This window comes from Mus musculus, chromosome 18, assembly GCF_000001635.26.
Source record: "Mus musculus strain C57BL/6J chromosome 18, GRCm38.p6 C57BL/6J".
Classification (NCBI taxonomy): Eukaryota; Metazoa; Chordata; class Mammalia; order Rodentia; family Muridae; genus Mus; species Mus musculus.
Window position 1 is genome coordinate 15,132,382 of NC_000084.6, and position 19,272 is coordinate 15,151,653.

The window sequence follows — 19,272 nt, forward strand, 5'->3', positions numbered from 1 at the left end:
CGGGGTGGGGTGGGGTCATCACCTGCTCTGGTTGTCCTTTGTTCCCTTCCCCCAAGATTCCAAGCCTGGTGAACAGGGACCATCCTCACACCTCAGCCGTGCCTATTAGAATGCCGGCGAGTCAGTAGCCTGCAGCATCTGTAATACGGTTTGCGCCTGATCTCTGCGGCAGATGAGATCTCTGCCCTCTGTGGCTCAGTTCCGGCTTTGAGAGTTCTTCCCACCACAGTCCCTTCCTACGGGGGCTGCCATTTGGTCTCCCAGGCAGCTGGACCTCACTTTGCTTTCTGAAAAATTTCTTTGCTGGTCTCTCTCTGTGACTTCCCCCAATCTCCTTACGCTCAAGTTATGAGAACCTGGCTCCCCAGGGTACCAGGTACCTTCCTTCTGGCATGCCATGTCTAACCACTGGACCCTCCATAGGCACTCATCATTTTGACGGTTATTCTGCTCAGTGCCCCATTTAGGCACAAAGTGCAATGGCTTTCACCAGCTTTCTCAGCAGCTCTAATGGGAAGTATCCACTAACGACACGATCGACACGGCTCCATTCTGTGTCCTTCAGTGACTGGGCTGTCAGTGTAGCTCAGTTGGCAGAGTGCTTGCTTACCACATATGAAGACCTGAGTTAGAGCCACAGTACCACACAAACTGGGTGTGGTGGCTCACATTTGTCATCTTAACCAAGAGGGCCAGAGAAGTTCAAGACCATCCTCAACGATGGAATTCGACTCAACAAACAAACAAGTAAATAAATAAATAAATGAATAAATAAAATTTAAAATAAAACCAGACCAATAGGTTCCATTTAGAAACAGAAAGGAAGACCAGGCTGATGGTGTATGCCTGTGATCACAACACTTGGATGGCAGGGGTAGGAGGATTAGCACAACTTTGAGGCCAGCCTAGGCTTTATAGTGAGACAGACACAACACCTCACTCATATACATACATGTGCATATGTGTACATGAGTGTGTGCAGATATGACAATCACTCATATACATGTGCATATGTGTACATGAGTGTGTGCAGGTATGCAAGTATCTCGAAGTGGTTAGACTGGCATTGCTTTAGCTGTCTGAGCGTGTCCCACCAGCCGGGCAGTGTGCTCTCCGGGTGTAGCTTTCCTTCTCCTCCTGCCCTGGCAGCTGCTTTTCCTGGATACAAATGCTGGGCCTTGCCTCTGATTCACCAGGGATGATGCCAGCAGGGTGTTTCCCTGTGGGAGAGCCAGGACTTCCCTATGACCAGCACGGGAGCTGTGAGTTACCTGTGGCAGCAGAAGTCAATGTCTTATCATCTTATCTCTACCTGTTGTCACTGCTCCCATAGACAGTGCCCAGAATTTGACTGTTGCAGGTTGACTGGGAGACAGATGAGACTTAAACAGGCATGTCCAGTGACAGTATTCTACAAAATAAACAATGGTTGGGATTCCAATCTGAGGATACAGAGAGAGAGACAGAGAGACAGACAGACAGACAGAGACAGAAAGAGAGAGAGAGACAGGGAGAGAGAGGGGGGGGTTGGACGGCAGAGTCCAGGAGGAAACGTTTCCTTAAACCACCTTTCCAATTTTGGTTCCAAACTTGCCTTTCTGCTTCAGCTGGAAAGCGGCAGACAACCAACTGTACAGATGTGGAATAATGTGAAACTCAGTGATAGGTTCCCATTTTTAAAATCGTGTAGAGAAAATACATTCAGTTAAAGAAAAAGACTGTACACCAGAAAATAGTCTGAGAGTTGGTGACAAGCAGAGACAAAAATTGGTCTTTAAGGTCAATCAAAGAGCATGAAATTCTGGAAGACCACAGAGATTTCCACGCTAGACAAGTGAAGACATGCTCCACTCGTGTTTCTGATCCTGTTCCACTCGGCTGTGCTACCAGAACCCACAAGGAAAGGACTTGATCTGAAAAATGCAGTCCGCATGAAAGAAGAGGCAGGGGGAGGGAAGTCTGAGGTGTGCGTGTGTGTTCGTGTGCATGCGTGTGTGTGTGTGTGTGTGTGTGTGTGTGTGTGTGTGTGTGTTCCTGTCTTGTTTTTTAACGTGTATATTTTATTCAGACGGTTCTATTATAAAATACTTTCAGACAGGTTGGCATTAAACAACAAATTTATTTCTCATGGTTCTAGAGGCCAGGAAGTTCGAGATCCAGGCGCTGGCCAACTGAGTTGAACGAAGTTTTTTTCCTTGTTGTGCAGACAGCCAACAGCTTGCTGTCCACCCAGCAGTCCCCACTACTGGTAATCTTTACTGACTGGAGACCTGGGTCTGAGAGTCTTTGTGGGTGTTTCCAGAGGGGCTTAAATGATGTGGAAAGACCCACCCTGCGTGTGGGTGGGGCCCATCTGTGGGCTGAGGTCTCAGTCTAAGTAAAAAGGGGAAAGAGAGCCAGTCAGCAGTGGCATTTGGCGCTCTGAGCCTCCTGAGAGCAAGCGAAGCCTGATCTCAGATCCAGACCAGCGTAGGCCACGCCCCTCCTGCTGCAGGCCGCGCCCCTCCCACTGCCACCCTGCTCTGAGTTGATGAGCTGTGTCTTCTTGTGCTGACATTTCTTCCCTCAAGGTGCATTTGTCAAGTATTTTGTTACAGCAATGTCCAAAGCAACAAACACCATCTCTTGATGCAAAAGCGGAGAAAGCAGGTCTCTGATGTGTCTTGTTGTAAGGACACTAACCTGACCTAGACAAAGACTCTAGGCGCCCATGACTTTATTTTCCCTTAATTATATGCCCAAAGGCCAGATCTCCAGATATAGCCATCCTAGAGCTTAAAGATGAAACGTTTGAGGGTTGGGAGGCACGCTGGCATTTGGATTGTTCTGCAGTTGTAAGCCAGAGTCAAAGGCCACTGAAGACAGGAAGGGACTCTTGATTCCCGCACCTCCCCATGAAGAATGAGGTAGGACAGTGGAAAGGGTCTTCCAAGCACAAGCAGTACCTAGGAACCAGGCAGGCCCAGCCACTGTGATGCCATCCAGACCCTGGCTTGTGTGCCACCTCTTCACAAAGGCTTCACCCAATCACCTGCTTGAATTGTTTTATGGCAGTTAATTATATGCAGCCCACCTCTTTGCAAGTGTGTCTGTATACATGTTCATATGGACATATGTGTGTATGTGCACTAACATCTGTGCCTAACAGTGTGTGTGAGCCTGTGGTTGTCCTTGGCTGTCTTCCTTAGTCACCACCCACCTTGCTTTTGAGACAGGGCCTGTCAGTGGCCTAGAGCTCTTCTATTTGGGTAGACTGGTTGACCAATGAGTTCCAGATGTCCCCAGCACTGGGGTAGCAGTATGTAGCACCATGATTGGGTTTTCATATAAGTGCTGAAAATCAAACTCAGTTTCTCATGCTTGCAGTATACCTACTGGGCCTTCCTCAGCCCTTGATTAAGTTCTTATCCTATCACCCCAGGAATGAAAATGAGACCCAGGACCACCCTTGCCTGGTTCCTCACTATTTGGTAAGATGTAGGGTAGTGCCTGGCACAGCAGAACAAAAAGCAAAATAAAAACAAAAACAAAAAACCACACCAAACAAAACAAACAAAATTAATACACATACACACTGTATCTAAATAGATGATTTTAAAATACGTTTAAACCTACATCAATCAATCAATCAATCATCTATCTATCGTCTATTGATATTTATTTACTATTTATTGTGAGGGGCTTGGGTGCACATACCACAGCACACACGTGAGTCAGATGACAACTTGCCGAAGTGGACTCCTTCCTTTTACCAGTAGGTCCTCAGGATGAACTCAGGCTCTCAGGCACAGTGGGAAGTTCCTTTACCCACAGACCCATTTTGTCAGCCAGGATCAGGTGATCTTTTTAATGGCGCCAATTAAAAGAATTGTGTGACAAGCTGCAGTCACCACACATGCCCTTAGGATGAAAAGTGAGCCTCGGAAAACCAAGGACACAGAGGTCCAGGAAGTAGAGGAATGACAGGAGCTGCTGAAGTGAGGCTAAGTGAGGAGGCAGAAAGGAGCAGGACCAAAAGCAGGGGAGGGACAAGAGGGGCTAGAGAAGGGATTACATGGGCTCTGAGGTCAAAAAGTCGCTCACTCACTCAGTGGGAACTATTGGGCGAATCATACACTCTGGCCTAAAGATGAGTGCTAGAGCGGCAGACCGCTGAGGGACAGCAGTGGCAACTGACATTCTCCACATCCCACTGACCTCACTGGCTGTGGGTGGCGGAAGTCAGAGAGACTAGTTCTCAGGGGCACTGTGACACAAGTCTAGCTGATGTGTTCCAGAAATAATGATTCTGAGTTAATGGGTAGCAAGAGAGAATAAAGGGCTCTACAGTCCAACGCGTTTGAAAAACACCAAGTTAGAACATTACTTCTGCATATTACACACCTTCCAGAAACTTTAAGCTGCATTAAAAAGACTTCAAAGGAGACAGTGTATGCTGTGTTTCCCAAAAGTGTCTGGCTGGCAGGTCCTGTTTTATTTCCTTCCTGGAACATCTCTGGGGTTTACTGTCCCCGAGGACAGATGCTCTTTTAAAATTCATTTTATGTGTATGACTACTGTGCTGGAGTGTGTGTATGCCCCATAAGGGTACAAAGCCAGAGGTCAGAAAAAGGTGTCAGATCCCTTGGGATTGGAATTACACATGGCTGTCAGCCTCCATGGAGATGCTGAGAATCTGGAAGAGCAGCCAGGGCTCTTCACCACTGAGCTATCAATGTTCTGGAAGTGAGGTTCAAGGAACAATAGAGGCCAGTGCTCAGCAGAGCCTGTTTGAAATGTAGATTTTTAGGCCTTCCTCTACACCTACCCAGAAACTGGGAGTGGAGCCAGGAACCAGCTTTTAAGGGGCTCCCTAGGCTACTCTGGTGCATGGGGTTTGAGAGCCACTCAGTTACAGGGTGATGATTCATACTTAAACGCAGCAAAGACTTAGCTAAGGGGTTGGCTAAGTCAAGATGACTCTGAGGTCAGGTTTTATAACTGATGAGGTAAAATAAGAAAATTGGGAGGGAGTCTGTGGCAAATCCCTGGGTTACTGTCTCATGCTAACTCATTGTGAGCTCACTATTTAGCCGTGGATAACCCTAAACCCCTGTTTCAAGCACCAAAGCACTGGGATCAAAAGGGGCATCTACAACAATGTCCCAGTTTGTGCCTTTTTAGAGCGTGTACCCAGGGTTTCCTGAACACTAGGCAAGGACTCTACCAACTGAACTACATCCCTGTCCTTGGAGACAGAATGTTTGTAAACACCATTATCCACTCTTGAACAACCACAAACAAATCCTATGTGTGACTACACAAGTTCATAATCTGAGGTTAAAAACAACTATGTACAAAGAGCTTTATTCATCAAACCAGCTTAGAAGTATTGAGCCCCCCCCCTTCTTCATAAGGAGAGAGAGTTAACACAAAAACTTAGAAGAGAGCTTTTTTTTTCAGATGTTAAAAAACAAAATGATCTGTCTTACTCTGTAGTGGGGTAATTTAGGAATGTTCTTCCACAGCATCTGCACTTTGCAGGAGAGCTGTCAAGAATAACTCAAGTACATGAATATTGCAATTGTACAAAGGAAGAAAACAATCTAGGAGCACATTTTCAGTAGCAAAATCTGAATCTATGTCTGAGTCTGAAATGCATTTAAATTGTATTACATTCGCTTTACTTACGTACTTAAGGTGTGTGTGTGTGCAGGCACATGGGAGTGTCGCGTGTGCAGGATCTAAAGCTCAGAGGACAACTCTGATTGTTCTCTCCATGCACCCAGTGGGTCCTGGGAGTTGACCTCGGGTTCTAAGCCATGGTGGCAGATACTCCACGAACCATCTCTCGGGGTTCAGAGATAATTCTTGGCTCACACTTTCTTTAAGTTGGGGAGATGACCATGGAAGACCCTTGAATAATTATGCAGAACGAATCCGTTGAGCTTTTTATATGCTCTGAGCTTCAGCTAGAAATATCCATAGTTTCTAGTGCGTCTGAACACAATGATACATCAGAAGCCAAAGGGCAGCATTGTGAATGACTTTTCATGAACACAGAGGCTTAATTGCAAGGGGGGAAATGATTGGGAATAGTTGCTTAAGGTGAACGTCTGTAGAACTCTCATTCCATCTCACGTTCTCAGTTCTGACTCATCTCCTACCAACATACATGACTGGCAGGGTACCCAGGATTCCACTGGTCATGAACTCTCATGGTTCTTCCTGCTCAGCAGTGATAGCTGTACTGGGTAAACATTAGATCAAGATCTGGTTTTCCTTCAGAAAACCACCTGCTTGTTCTATAGCCAGTGTGACTTATGCAATCTCGGAATGATTCATTATGCCTATTCTTCAGATCTCTGAAATACTTGAGCCACCAAAAGAAGATTTAATCCTGAAATTCTGGCTTTCTTTTAGAGACTGAAGTTTCTAACTACTTTATTTGATGATATCACAGGCTGCAGAGTTCAAACCCATGAAAGTTCAGCCCCCAACACCAGCTTTGCCTCCCAGACTTCAAAGAACATTTAGTTTGTCGGCCTGTTTATTTTGAAAGGGGTTTCAATAAAGGCCACAGGCTGGCCTGGAGCTCAGATCCTCTTGCCTCCACGTCCCAAGGCCCGAGTCTCTTGTTCCAAGCCCAAGCCTGGCTCAGTGAAGGGCTAAGTTACAGCACACAGCAGGAAGGGTGACTTCCTTTTACCACTGTGTGTTGCCTTTGCAAAGTCGCCGTGTTACTAGCTGTCCCTCATGAATGCTGGCAAGAAACTTATGCACTTATGTACACTTGCAGTCCCAAGCCTGGGGAGGTGGAGGCAGGAGGATCAGAAGTCCAGTCATCTGTGACTAGATAGCAAGGAAAGAAAGACAGATTTAGCAAGTCATCTGGCCATTTCTACCTCCTTGGGAAATGAATGACAAGCCTCAGGAGAAGAACGAGCCAGCAATGGGAGCAGAACCATGTAGAGCCCTCGATAACATTTCATATTTCTGAAAACGACTGAAAAGCTGTGAATACCTAAAGGCCCCCTCCCTGTTAAAAGTTCATCACATACATCTAGAACAAATAAATCCCCACTCACTCTCAGCATTGATTCCCCATATCTCTAAACCAAGGCCCCAGCTATCACGGGGCTGACAGATTAATGCTATGTTGTACTGTCATTCACTTGTTCCCCTGTGTCCGAGGATGAATTATAGCCAATGTTCTCTCTCCCTTACCCTCAATGGAGTCTTTTGCATCTCGGGCCAAGGATGACCTTGAAGTTTTAATTCTCCTGCCTCCACTTCCTGAATGCTGCAATTTCAGGGCTGGGCCACTATCCCTGCTTTATGATAATCAGGGGATTGAATTCATGAGTTCCTGCACGCAAGGCAAGCACTCTATCATAGAGCAACATTCCCAGCCACCCTGAAGTACCTTCTTGTGCTTTTTATAGGCCAAGGCATAAGCATTTCCCCCATTTTACAAAGTGGTTGGGAATAATTAGTATCTTAATTCTTAGAAAGGACTTGATGAAGCCAGATTTACAGTTACAGACTTAACAGTGGGTGTGGAGTTCCAAGCAACTAGAAAAGCAAGACAGAACTACAAACAGCAATGTGTAGGACTCTTCCCTTCATGGTGGTACACGAATACTTCAAACTGAGTTATTACCGTTATTAAATTCCAGATTTCTGATTACTTTCAATTAAGCATGTTTTAATATGGCTAATGTGAGGGAATGAAAGCACTTTTTAAATTGATTTAACCTGGAATTCAAGAACACACACACAGACACACACACACACAGACACACACACACACACACACACACACACACACACACACACACACACAACTCCCATCTCTGGGAAATCGCAATCAGTGAGTGCTAACGAAGTATACGCTTTATCTCACCTCCCTGGCCCACTGCCTAAGAAAAACTGGGCTACTTGGAGATATTGCGCTTCCTGTTGTCCCTCTGAGCCACAATGGTTTCCGTGAAAGAGCCAAGGCAGGTTTTAAAAGCTGTCTCAACCCAGCTTTCAGAAACCAGGAGTGTGCGTCACTGCCATCTGCTGGATGGAATGGGCATCGCACCAGCTCCGGAGCTCCTCTGCTGAGTGGGAATCTTCTGATTTGATTCCCAGGGTTGGGTCAGAATAGGGTGGAGCACTTACCATCTTCGAAGACCAGCTTTACACGTCTGCAGTATTTTGAAACCCTACAACATTTGTACCCAGGAGGAATTTCTTGTGCGCAATCAAGAAGTAAAAGGGGACGAGGAATGTAGTCTAGCGTGTACAAAGCCCTGGCTTCAGTCTCCCAATACCTATAAAACTAGTTGTGCCGGCACACCTGTAATCCCAGCACCCAGGCGGGGACTGAGCAGGATGAGAGAGACCAAGTTCAATGTTATTACTAGCTGCATAGCAAGCTCCAGGCCATCTCGAGCTACCTGAGACCTCCTCTTTAATGCAAAACAGAACGAAAAGTGAAAGAGGACCATTTTTGGAACAAACTTCCCAGATCTAAAAGTTCATCTGTCCCAGATGGTTGATGTAGTTAGCTAGAAAAAGCCTGTAACAGTCAGGCCAGGGGACTTACAAGAAGACAAAGTCGGAGCCTGGTGTTTTATTCTGTGTTCATGTATCCAAAAATTATTTATTGAGCACTAATGCTGCATGCCCTAAAGAACTGAGTAGGGCAGCCAGCATTGGTAATTCTGGACCTTGGGAGGCAGAAGCAGGATGATCAGGAGTTCAAGGCCAACCTTGGCAAGTTGGAGGCCAGCCTGAGCTGCATGAGACCATGACTCAAAATGAAGAGGAAAACCAAACCAAACCAAACCAAACCTCAGGGGCTGGAGAGCCAGCTAGACATTTAGGAACACTTGCTATCTATCCATGCTGAAGATCTGAATTTGGTTCCTAGTACCAAATGGAAGGCTTGTAACAACCCATGACTGCAGTTTCAGGGGACTTGACAGGGGAGCTGAGTACCAGACACACGCATAGTGCACATACACGCATGCACTCACTCACACATATACAATAATAAAAATAAAACACTGAAAGGAAAACCACAAATGGAATCTGGGAAGTTAGGAGCACTTGCTGTTCTTCCAGGGGACAAGTCTGGTTCCCCTCACCCATGAATGCAAAGCTTACAACTGCCTGTAACTCTAGCTCCAGGGAGTCTGAAACCCTCTTCTGGCCTCTGTGGGCATGCATACACATTGATGCCTATGAGTACAAAACAAAAATAAATATTTAAAGCAAAACCCAACCTAACAAAAAGAACTAAAGAGGCGAGGGAAAGAAGCACAGTGTGTACTCTTAATCATAGGATATTCTCTTCTGAGAGCCAGTACATGCTGGACATGTGCACCCCATTTAGCTCTCAGGACGGCCCTCAGGCTGTTGCTGTCTTGCTTATAATCATCCCATACTGGTATCTTAGTCACAAGGCAGAAACTTGGTAGTCTCTGGACACCAAGGCTTAGAAAAATAAAGTCCAGCAAGGTGTCACAGTGAGAAACTGACAGGGGCAGGTGTGAACGTGGGGTCTCGGGGTGGGCATGTTTGAGGGACAATGGTCAATGCCCTGGAACAACGTAGTCTTTTCTTTCTTCCCCATGGAGACTTTTGGATTTGACTTTTGTATACGTCTTCTGTTCCATTAGCTACAGATTCTCAGCAAAGTGAAATTACTACACAAATATGATGAGAGGAGGGATTCACCAGGAAGGGCGTCCCCGCCTCTCGAGAGCCTTTGAAACCTGTCCAGTTAACATTCTCTTCAGTTCAGAAGGCTTTTTCCTAGCAGCAGGCTGTCTCAGCAGCGGGCACTGACCGAATTACTGTCAGCTCTCTCTGAGTAGAAAACAAATCGACATTTTCATTGATGTGACAGAGTATTGTGAAAATACACTTTGCTTAGCAGGAGTTCTAGGGTTGGGTGTTTTGGTGGCAACAATCTCAAACCACTTTGTTGTGTACTTGGTTGCATACACTGGTGTGTGCATGTGTTCAGACTTGTGTGAAGGCCAGAGGGTGTTAGCTGGTATCTACCTCAACTGTTCTTTACCTTAGTTTTTGAGACAAGATCTCCGACTGAATCTGAAGCTTCCTGTTTTGGCTAGATTTGCTGGCCAGTGAGCTCCTGACATCTGCCCCCACCTGCTTAGATCCCCACTGTCAGAGTTACAGGTGCACACCAGACGTTTTTGTGGGTTCTGGGAACCCAAACTTGGGTCCTCATGCTCACACAGAAAGCACCGTTATCCATTAAGCCTTCTCTCTATTTCTCAAACCATTTCTATTCCTTTCTTTTTTGCTTACAGATGGGGAGGTAGTGGGAGGGAGGTGGGAGAAGAGTGTCTGGGGTCTGAGACAGTTCAGGACACGTAGCAGTGTGCTACAGAAAACAACCAGGTGTGGTAGCAGAGGCAGGAGGGTCTTCCAAATTTTATGCTAAGCAGAGAGACCATACATTTCAGAAAATATTTAGTCATATTAGCCGAATAAACAGTGAGCTAGAAATGTTTGTAGAACAATGAGATTAATGTTAAAGTCTGGCTGTCCTGATGTCTTATTATAAAAAATACCTGTTACATTCAAATGGACTAGAACTTTTGCTGCACCCCATAGCCAAAGTTTATTACATCCCTTAAAGTCATTTAAGACTGCTGTCCTAGTGCATACTAAGGCTGTTTATTTAACCCACCTTGAAGAGAACAATGCAAAAACAACCTTATTTGCCCTGGAATTCCCATACAACCAACTTTTATAACCTAAGCTAATGCATAGCTATAGTCTTAAGTTATGTACTCTTCCATGCCAATGACCCAAAGTTGTGTGTGTGTGTGTGTGTGTGTGTGTGTGTAGTTGTGTGTGTGTGTGTGTGTAGTTGTGTGTGTGTGTGTGTGTAGTTGTGTGTGTGTGTGTGTGTGTGTGTGTGTGTGTGTGTGTGTGTGAAGTTATGGTAATGAATCCTGGAGATAGAAAACAGGCTGAAAGCATCCTTATAAAATGAACACACCCCACAAATGCTGGAAACAGCAGTTGAGTAGTGTTTGACAGTGTTTGTTTGTTTGTTTGCTTGTCAACGGGATCAGTTAGAACCAGTGACGTGTGAAACTCTGTTAAAGATTTCTATAAGGTATCCCTTTCCTTCTTCATATGATACTTTTTTCCCTGTTAAGTAAATATAGAGCACAGCCCTTTGTTAAGGACAGACAGATACAGACATGCAAGGACCTACACACACACACACACACACACACACACACACACACACACACACACGGTGGGGGTGGGGTAGAGAGACAAGAGAAAGACAAGACAATGCAGCATTCATGCAGGCACAGATTCAGACTGGTACAACAGCCAGACAGGAATGACAGAGGACACACAGAGAGAAAGAATTCAAATCCAGGCTGGCTCTTGGTTCATTTACACCAAGGGGGAAGCGTCATAACTTCTTTTCCTTAATGCAATACTGACACATTATTGGTGACTCTGAGTTTATCATTAATGCTTTCCTCTGACACTTCTGATAGTTGTTCTTCTGGGTTAGAGTCCCTACCCTGCTCCCACCCCTGACTTAACGACTGAATATACGCTTTGTAACTAGTGTTATTTGAGGGGCCCGGCAAGGAATGCTGGATTCGCTCCTTTGGGTCATGGATATCCCCAGTGTGTGGGCACCATCTTGTGCAGCCAGGAAACAGTGAAACTCAAGCACTCTGAAGGTTTGAGCGGCCAGAAGTGGGGTGGCTCCTCCGACGGGGGGGTGCCTGGAGGTACCGATACTGCTTGTTCTCTCAGAAACCACACAAGGCAGGTTGGAGAGAGATGGAACCCCAGGTGATATGGCTGAAAGGATGGGCATTTATCTCATCAAAGCCTGCCCCACATTCCCAAAAGGCTACCTACATGAGACCCATCGGAAAAAATGCCTTAGGGCTTTACGTGTGAATCAAACTCCCATGAAGAGAATGGTATTCATGTTGCTTCCTGAAATAACTGAAGCCTCAATTTTCTGGAAGGAGCCCAGACTGGAATTTTCTGGAAGAAGTACAACCAGAGAAGGAAAAGACTATTATAAAAGATTTATGGCAGGGTTCTTTAATGGAAATCCCCTTTCTAATAAATTTCAATGTTGAAAGCAAAACCACTAAATGCCCAATTTCAGATTATTTAAAAATTAATTCAGAGCTATACAGAGAAACCCTGTCTCAAAAAACCAAAAGAAAAAAAAATTAATCAACAGACTAGATGTTCTACATTTTTTGTGTGTGAATCTAGACATAGAGGATAAGTTATTGAGAAGTAAGGACAAATTAAAAGAAGGAACAAGATCTCAGAAGCTCCAAAGCGCTCACTTATAAAGAGACATGAGAAGACCGTGTGGAGACCAGGCTAGCCAAGGAGCAGTCAAGAGAGGTCCACATGTTTTGGGGATCACTACAGTTTAAGTTTAAGGTGTTCCACAGCTGGCTCGTGGTTTGGATGTTAGTTCTCCAGTGGGTAGAGGTATCCTGGGGGTGTGTGTGGATTATTTAGGAGGTGGGTCTAGGAAGTTGAAGTGGGTTACTCTGATCTGTGTAAGTTGTACCTGTCCTCCAGTCCCAGTCCGGATTTCTGTACTTTCTGGCTAGTTGCCACTTAAGCAGCCCCACAGGGGCCTGCAGCCCCAAATTAGGCATCTCCATCGTGGCTTTCTTGTTGTAAATTGAAACCATGCATGAGCTAAAAGGAACCTTTCTTTTCCCATTTGCTTCTGTGGGGTGTTTTGACACAGAAACATAAACGTCACCGTGGTGGTAAGAATTGTCCTCATAGGCCCACAGACTTGATTGCTTGGTCACCAGGCAGTGGCACTACTTGAAAGGATTGAGGAGGTGTGACCTTGCTGGGGGAAGTGTGCCACTGGAGGTGGGGTTTGGGGCTGCAGAGGCCCAAGCAAGGTCCAGTGTGTCTCTCTTCCTGCTGCCTCTGGATCCAGATGTGAACTCTCAGCTTCCTCTCCTGCACCGTGTCCTGCACCATGTCTGCCTGCAGGCTGCCATGCTCACTGCCATGCTGATAATGGATAGACTCTGAGACTGTGTGCAACCCCCAATTAAATGTTTTCTTTTATGAGAGTTGCTGTGGTCACTGTGTATTCAAGGGTCAGATACACAACAATGTATCTAAGCAAAGGTCAATCTAAAGGTGACTTATTTCCTTACACCTTTCTTGCTGCCCTTTTGAATGGGATGATTATCTTATTTGCATGCAAATGACTTTAGAAGGCAGAGTTGAGCAGCTAATTTTTAAAAATTGTCCATTCATTTTTTACTTTTATGTAGGTGTGCTTTGCCCACTACAGTTTATAGGAATGGCTTGTAATGCAAGAACTCACCAAAGCCAGACATTACAAGCCATTTTGAGCCACCATGTAAGTTTTGGAAACCAAACCCAGATCCTCTGCAAAAGAGTAAGCAGTCTTAACCATGGCGCCATCTCTCCTGCTGCTGAACAGTTAGCTTTCCTAGTAATTTAAGGCCTTTGTATTTTAAACATTGTTCTTAACGTAGGTTTTCTGTGCACAGTAACAGATTTCACACATGTACACAATGTGCTTATTCGCCCCATTCCCTCTCCTTGCCCCCCCTCCCCCCCTCTTCCCCTTCCCTGTCAGTCACTACTGGGACTACTACTTCTACTTTCAAGCCATTTCAAATGACCCAACGGACTGAATTAGACTTACTTACAGGCGCATGGGTGAGAGGTTACTTATAGTTTGCCAGTGGCCACACCAGTGATTTTATGATACAGTTCATGTATGTCATAAGACACACACCTGACTCTGTTCCAAAGCCTGTCTCAGTGGTGACTTCCAGCTTATCAGGAGCTTCTTGAACAGACCTTACAGGGCAGTTCAAGCAAAAGGGGCTTAGAGGACAGGATGTGAAGGACAGGCAGAGGAGGCCCTGATGGATGCAGGCACTGCACAGGACTGTGGAACAAATGGAGCAATTGAAGAATGACGGGACCAGATGCCATGGTTGCCTTGTGAATTTAGATACACTGGATGTGAATGGGCCTTCTCATTACCACTCCTTCTGGTCACTCGAGAGGAAGCAAAAGATACCAAACCAGCCTTCCAAATACCATATCTATTTGATTAACATGCCCTGCATTCATTACTTTTCTTGCTGTGATTAAACATACAGCAAGAAGCAACTTAAGAGGGTGTGATGGTTTATATATGCTTGGCCCAGGCAGTGGCACTATTAGGAGGTGTGGTCTTGTGGGAGTAGATGTGTCACTGTGGGTGTGGGCTTTAAGACACTTGTCCAAGTTGCCTGGAAGCCAGTCTTGTCTTAGCTGTCTTTGGAACAAGAAGTTGAACTCTCAGCCCTGCCAGCTCCATGTCTGCCTGGATGTTGCCATGCTCCCACCGTGGTGATAACGGACTGAACCTCTGAACCTGTAAGCCAGTCCCAGTTAAATGTCCTTTATAAGAGTTTCTTTGGTCATGGTGTCTGTTCTCAGCTATGAGACCCTAACTAAGCCAGGGAGTAAAGGTTTGTTGGGGCCTACAGTTTTGAGGGGTACAGTCCATATCTGAGGGAAAGGCACTGTAGCAATGGCTTTTATGGTGGCAGGGTTGTACCCATGTACTTCCCATAGCCGTACATCTTGGTTGAACAGGTAGTAGCAAGTGGATTGGAAGCTCAAAGCCCATCCTCACTGACTCGCTTCCTTAAGCAAGGCTCTACCTCCTAAAACTTTTACAGCCTTCAAAGTCAGCGCCACCTGGGGGCAAAACATTCAAACCTCAACAAGCCCCAAACCTTGATATTCTTCTCTCTTTTCCTCTCGGTGATCCATAACCAAGCTTTTCCTAGAAGTTTACCTTCAAAGCGGATTGCACATCTTTCCATCACTGGTTCTCCTGCTGCTAGCTACATCTGATGTGCTCTCACCTAACCCACTGTAATGGCCAATCCAAGGTTGCATTCACCACGTTGCTCTGTGTAATCATTTGCCCACGTGCTTCCAGGATTGTGCACAGGCCTCAGCATGCGCTGCCTTCTTCCTCCCCAGCCTTCTCGCCCCTACCCTTAGTGTCACCCTGAGGGTTGAAACCACTGCAGCCCAGCTCATCCACTTGCCTCTCTAACATTTAGATCTCAGGTTCTAGAACTTTCTCTGGAAATCTGATCCAGCCTTGGCCATTTTGCACCTCTTGGTTCATACTACTAAAATTTCCCTTTTCTTTCGAAGCACTAATCTCTATCAGTTGTTCAATTATTCAATTAATCTGTCTCTGTAATCATAAACTCTGGGCAATCAAGGCCCTGGATGTCTTTCCTCACCATGGAGGCTCCAGCATCTAACGAAGTTTCCTGGACAGCCAGAACAAATAAATATTGGTTGGCTGAATGGATGAGCTTAATGAAAACAGACTTCAAGAAATGATTCTTAAAAGATAATCTCATCTTACTCTTTGCAGAGCTCTCAATCTAAACTCCTCAAAGGCAGAGCATTGGTTGCATCTGGTACATTTTTTATGAATGGGAAGTCAGAGAGTTGTAATTGTGTCCAAGGATGGCAAATTGTTTCTCAAGCCTGCCATGAATAAGTTCTCCAAGTAAGCACACACACTCACATGCAAAAGTTTTCATTCCCAAGATGTCTCTTCTTGAGGACGAATAAATGCTTTGTTTATTGAAAAATGATAAATTATAGTTGAAAAAAGTTCAAAAATGCAGTTTAAGAAGCAGCTTTTTAAAAGCCAGGTTTGAGTGACTTTACAGTTGATGCAAATAGTAGATCTGAGAAAAAACCAAAAACAAAACAAAAACAAAAATCATATTTCAGGATGGTGTATGGTAATTACCCAGAGTTTAGAAATGTCAAGACCAGAAAGCATTTATATAAGCAACTGTTACCTTCACTTTTCTATTTGTATTTTTTAAAGATAAATAATTTGATGCAGAAAAGCCTAAAATACATGTTTCAATGCAAACTGACCAGGACATTTTCACCAGCTAGTAGAAATCTGTCTTATTGTAGCTACTTCCTGAATTCTTGGGTAGCATAAAGTGGGCAGGAATTACTGAATCGTCTCCTCAAAATAAATGCTTCACATAAGAATATGAAGAATAACCAGGAAGGTAAAATTACTTATGAACCAGGTACCCCACTATACATGCTCTAGCAAAGAATCACAAGAATAACAATTGTACAGCTAGAAGAGAGACCTCTAGTGTATGTTCCGGGAGTTTATATTGTGCTTCGGGCATAATTAATAGAGCAAAACCCATTGCAGTCATTTTGCATGCTGTGGTGGGAGACCCCCACCCCCAACTATCATTCATACTCCATGCGTCTAGAGATTTCTTCCATGCAAACCTACGGCACTTTTGCCTAGTTAGTTACATTCTCTTTACACACAAGCCCCAGCCCAGGAAGTTTTCTCTACGATGCGAAGTTTTACAGTTCCAGGGTCACCTTTGTCACCACATTAACTAAACACTTAACCTACTGCCATCCTTACAATCACCAACAGCTCTTTTTAATCTGCATCAGCAGGACCGCTAACGGCACAGACTCCTAAACAACCAGTCCTTTCTCCTAAGCCAAATGCCACCGAAATCTAAGCATGAGGGATAAACGGGCATCTTGCCCATTATCCTGGAGACAAATGGACTCATTGCTATTTAAAATTCGCCAAGTCGACTGGCTATTAGCTCTTACAGCCTCCCACACAGGCAGGTGGATTCCTTGATGTGGACTCAAGATTTAATGAATCATTCCGTGGCATCAGCCTCAGCCTTGAAAAATTCTTCATTTTCTCCTTTCTACATTAAAAACACACAGAAAATGTTTCCCCTGGAACACACACACACACACACACACACACACACACACACACACACACACCACACGAAACAGGAGGTCTCTTAAGGAGTCTACTGCTGAGAAGGTAAAAGCCTTTTGCTCATTTTTAATTTGCTAAAACAATCCAAGCATGCTTGGTACCCAGAGGGTATTCTCAAATAAACTTGTATCTCTAGCTGCCAGCTTAGTTGATTGAAAACAGAAGGCAAACGTTTCTTAAAGAATGAGTATGTTAAACTGTGTGTCTCCCCGAGTGCCACCAAACTGTTGTCTTCCCGGGTGCCACCAAGGACACACGCACACACAAACACACACACACACACACACACACACACACACACACACACACACACACAGAGGCGGGGACGGGGGGGGGGGGTGTGGAGCAACAAAAATTTGCTTGAAAGCAGCCAGTCCTATGCCCTAAACGGTAGTATTTGTATAATATATTTGTACCAAATTACTTCTGCCTTCCGAGGTGTCCCTCTTAGACAGGAAGTCAGAGCATAAAGGTCTTGGACAGTTCCCCCGTGCGAGTCTCCACGTACAAAACCGACCGCCCCATCCTAACTTTGCTAACTTTGTCCGCTCCGGCCCAGTCGGCCCGCGAAACACAGTTTCGGGGAAAAAAAGGTGTTAACACCGAAAAATCATTTCCACGACAGCTTAAGTGCTGAAGAGCACAAAGGCGATCCAAGCCGGCCGGGGATCTCTAGGAAGTTGCTGCGTGCCTGGCGCCCGAGTCCGGCGGGCATCCAGATAAGGGGTCCTCGCACCAGTTTCACCCTCCCCCTACTTCGGCGTTCAGGGACTCAACCTCACTTTGCAAGCAGTTCACCACAACGCGTCACCCGCCCCATTCTTTTTTCCAGGAGGTGAGGATTCTTTTATTTTCCAGCCAGGTCCCTCTTGGGGGCAGGAGAGGAAGCGCACACCATATTTCCATCAGGAGGGGAGGCAGGCTGGGGGATGGGGAGGAAAGAGGTCAGAAAGGAGCCAAACTGCTTTCCTTCCTCCCACCTCTGCGCCCCAGAGCGCGGGTTTCGACCGCGCACACCGGTGGCGGCCACGAAACTCTGTCCCTTTAAGAGAACCGTGGACTCCAGAAGAGGAGGAGGGAAGGATGCCGGCTCAGGACTCGGAGCTGCAGGCTCGGTGGAAAAGGGGCAATCGCTGAAAAGCCGCCGTTACCTGCGGCGGTGGCGGCCGCAGCCTTCCCCTACCCCAGCGTCCCCAGCCCGCGCCAGCCTCCCAAGGAGACGTCGATTCCGGAGAGTGTGCCTAGGTCTCTATCAGGGGAGAAGGTGGGAAGGAAGAGGAACCGGTGCTTTTTAAAAATAAATGAAACATTTGCACCCAAGGAGGGGGGGAGGGGAAATGGGAGGGGATGGGAAAAGGCTTTAAAGGCGCCTGAGTGGGAGAAGGCGACGAATCTGGATCAGCCCGGGTGGCATGCGGGCAGGCTCTGGGCACCAGCCGCGGCTCACAAAAGGGCTCAGCCCAGGAGAAAGGGGAAGGGAAAAATAAATAAATAAATAAATAAAGCGCCTGGGGGCCCGATCCGCTCAGCAGCCACAATGGCGTCTTTGAGCGGGTGTCCCGGGGGGCGCCGCCAAGGCTGGCTGAGAGCAGGGCGACGGTCCCCACCCCCAACGCAATCGGCGCGGAGCCCTGCGGCGCCCGGGGAAGAATGGACGCGCGCGGCTGGCGGGAGCCGGGACGGGACCCGGGTGTCCGAGAGCCGCAGCGGTGAGCTCCGAGACACAGCACCCGGCCGCTTGGACCCCTAGCCCCGTCCGCGCGCCGCCTTCCGACCCCGCGGAGCTCCAGCCGGGGCTCTCGCCGCCTCCGCCCGCGCCGCTCGGCTTCTTCTGCCAGGAAGAAAACCGAGGAGCCGCAGCCGGTGCGAGCGGATCCCCAGCCGCCGTCCGCGCCCGGCTGCGTGTGTGCGAGTGTGCCGCGCTCTCGCCCCATGCCTGGCACATGCGTAAAAGCGAGTTGCGCCCAAAGTCCCAGCCATACCCTCCTTAGCAAATAATAACAAACCCAAACCGTCAGATCTTACCTGAAACATTGAAGCACAAAGTCTCTCTCCAAGTCCCCTTTTCCTTTTCCTCTCCCCCCTTTTCCGATTTCTCTCCCAGCGATCTGCTCGCCTCGCCACACCAGAGAGAAATGCAATAGCTTGGCTAAGGTAGACAGAACAAAATACAGAGGAGAGTTGCTCCAGGGCTTTGAAACCCCTCAAGGCAAGGATCAGGATACAATTAGCTCGCGCCTCTACCTCTACTCCAAATCTCCAAAATAAAACTTAAATCAAATTAACCGATCACAGGGCTCACAGTTGATCTTCAAAAAATAAAGCCTTGCATAGACCTATAGAGTAATAAACATATACGATTT

At 46.4% G+C, this 19,272-nt stretch overlaps 1 protein-coding gene across 1 annotated transcript in view; it reads right to left on the minus strand.

Moving 5' to 3' along the window:
• The window catches only part of Kctd1 (potassium channel tetramerisation domain containing 1), a 182,762-nt gene extending 163,697 nt beyond the window's left edge, over window positions 1-19,065 (minus strand). Inside the window, exon 1 of the mRNA NM_134112.5 lies at window positions 18,935-19,065. Within this exon, the coding sequence (NP_598873.2) occupies window positions 18,935-18,943 (9 nt within the window). The 5' untranslated portion in view covers window positions 18,944-19,065. The remainder of the gene's footprint in view (window positions 1-18,934) is intronic.
• Window positions 19,066-19,272: the final 207 nt, after the last annotated feature.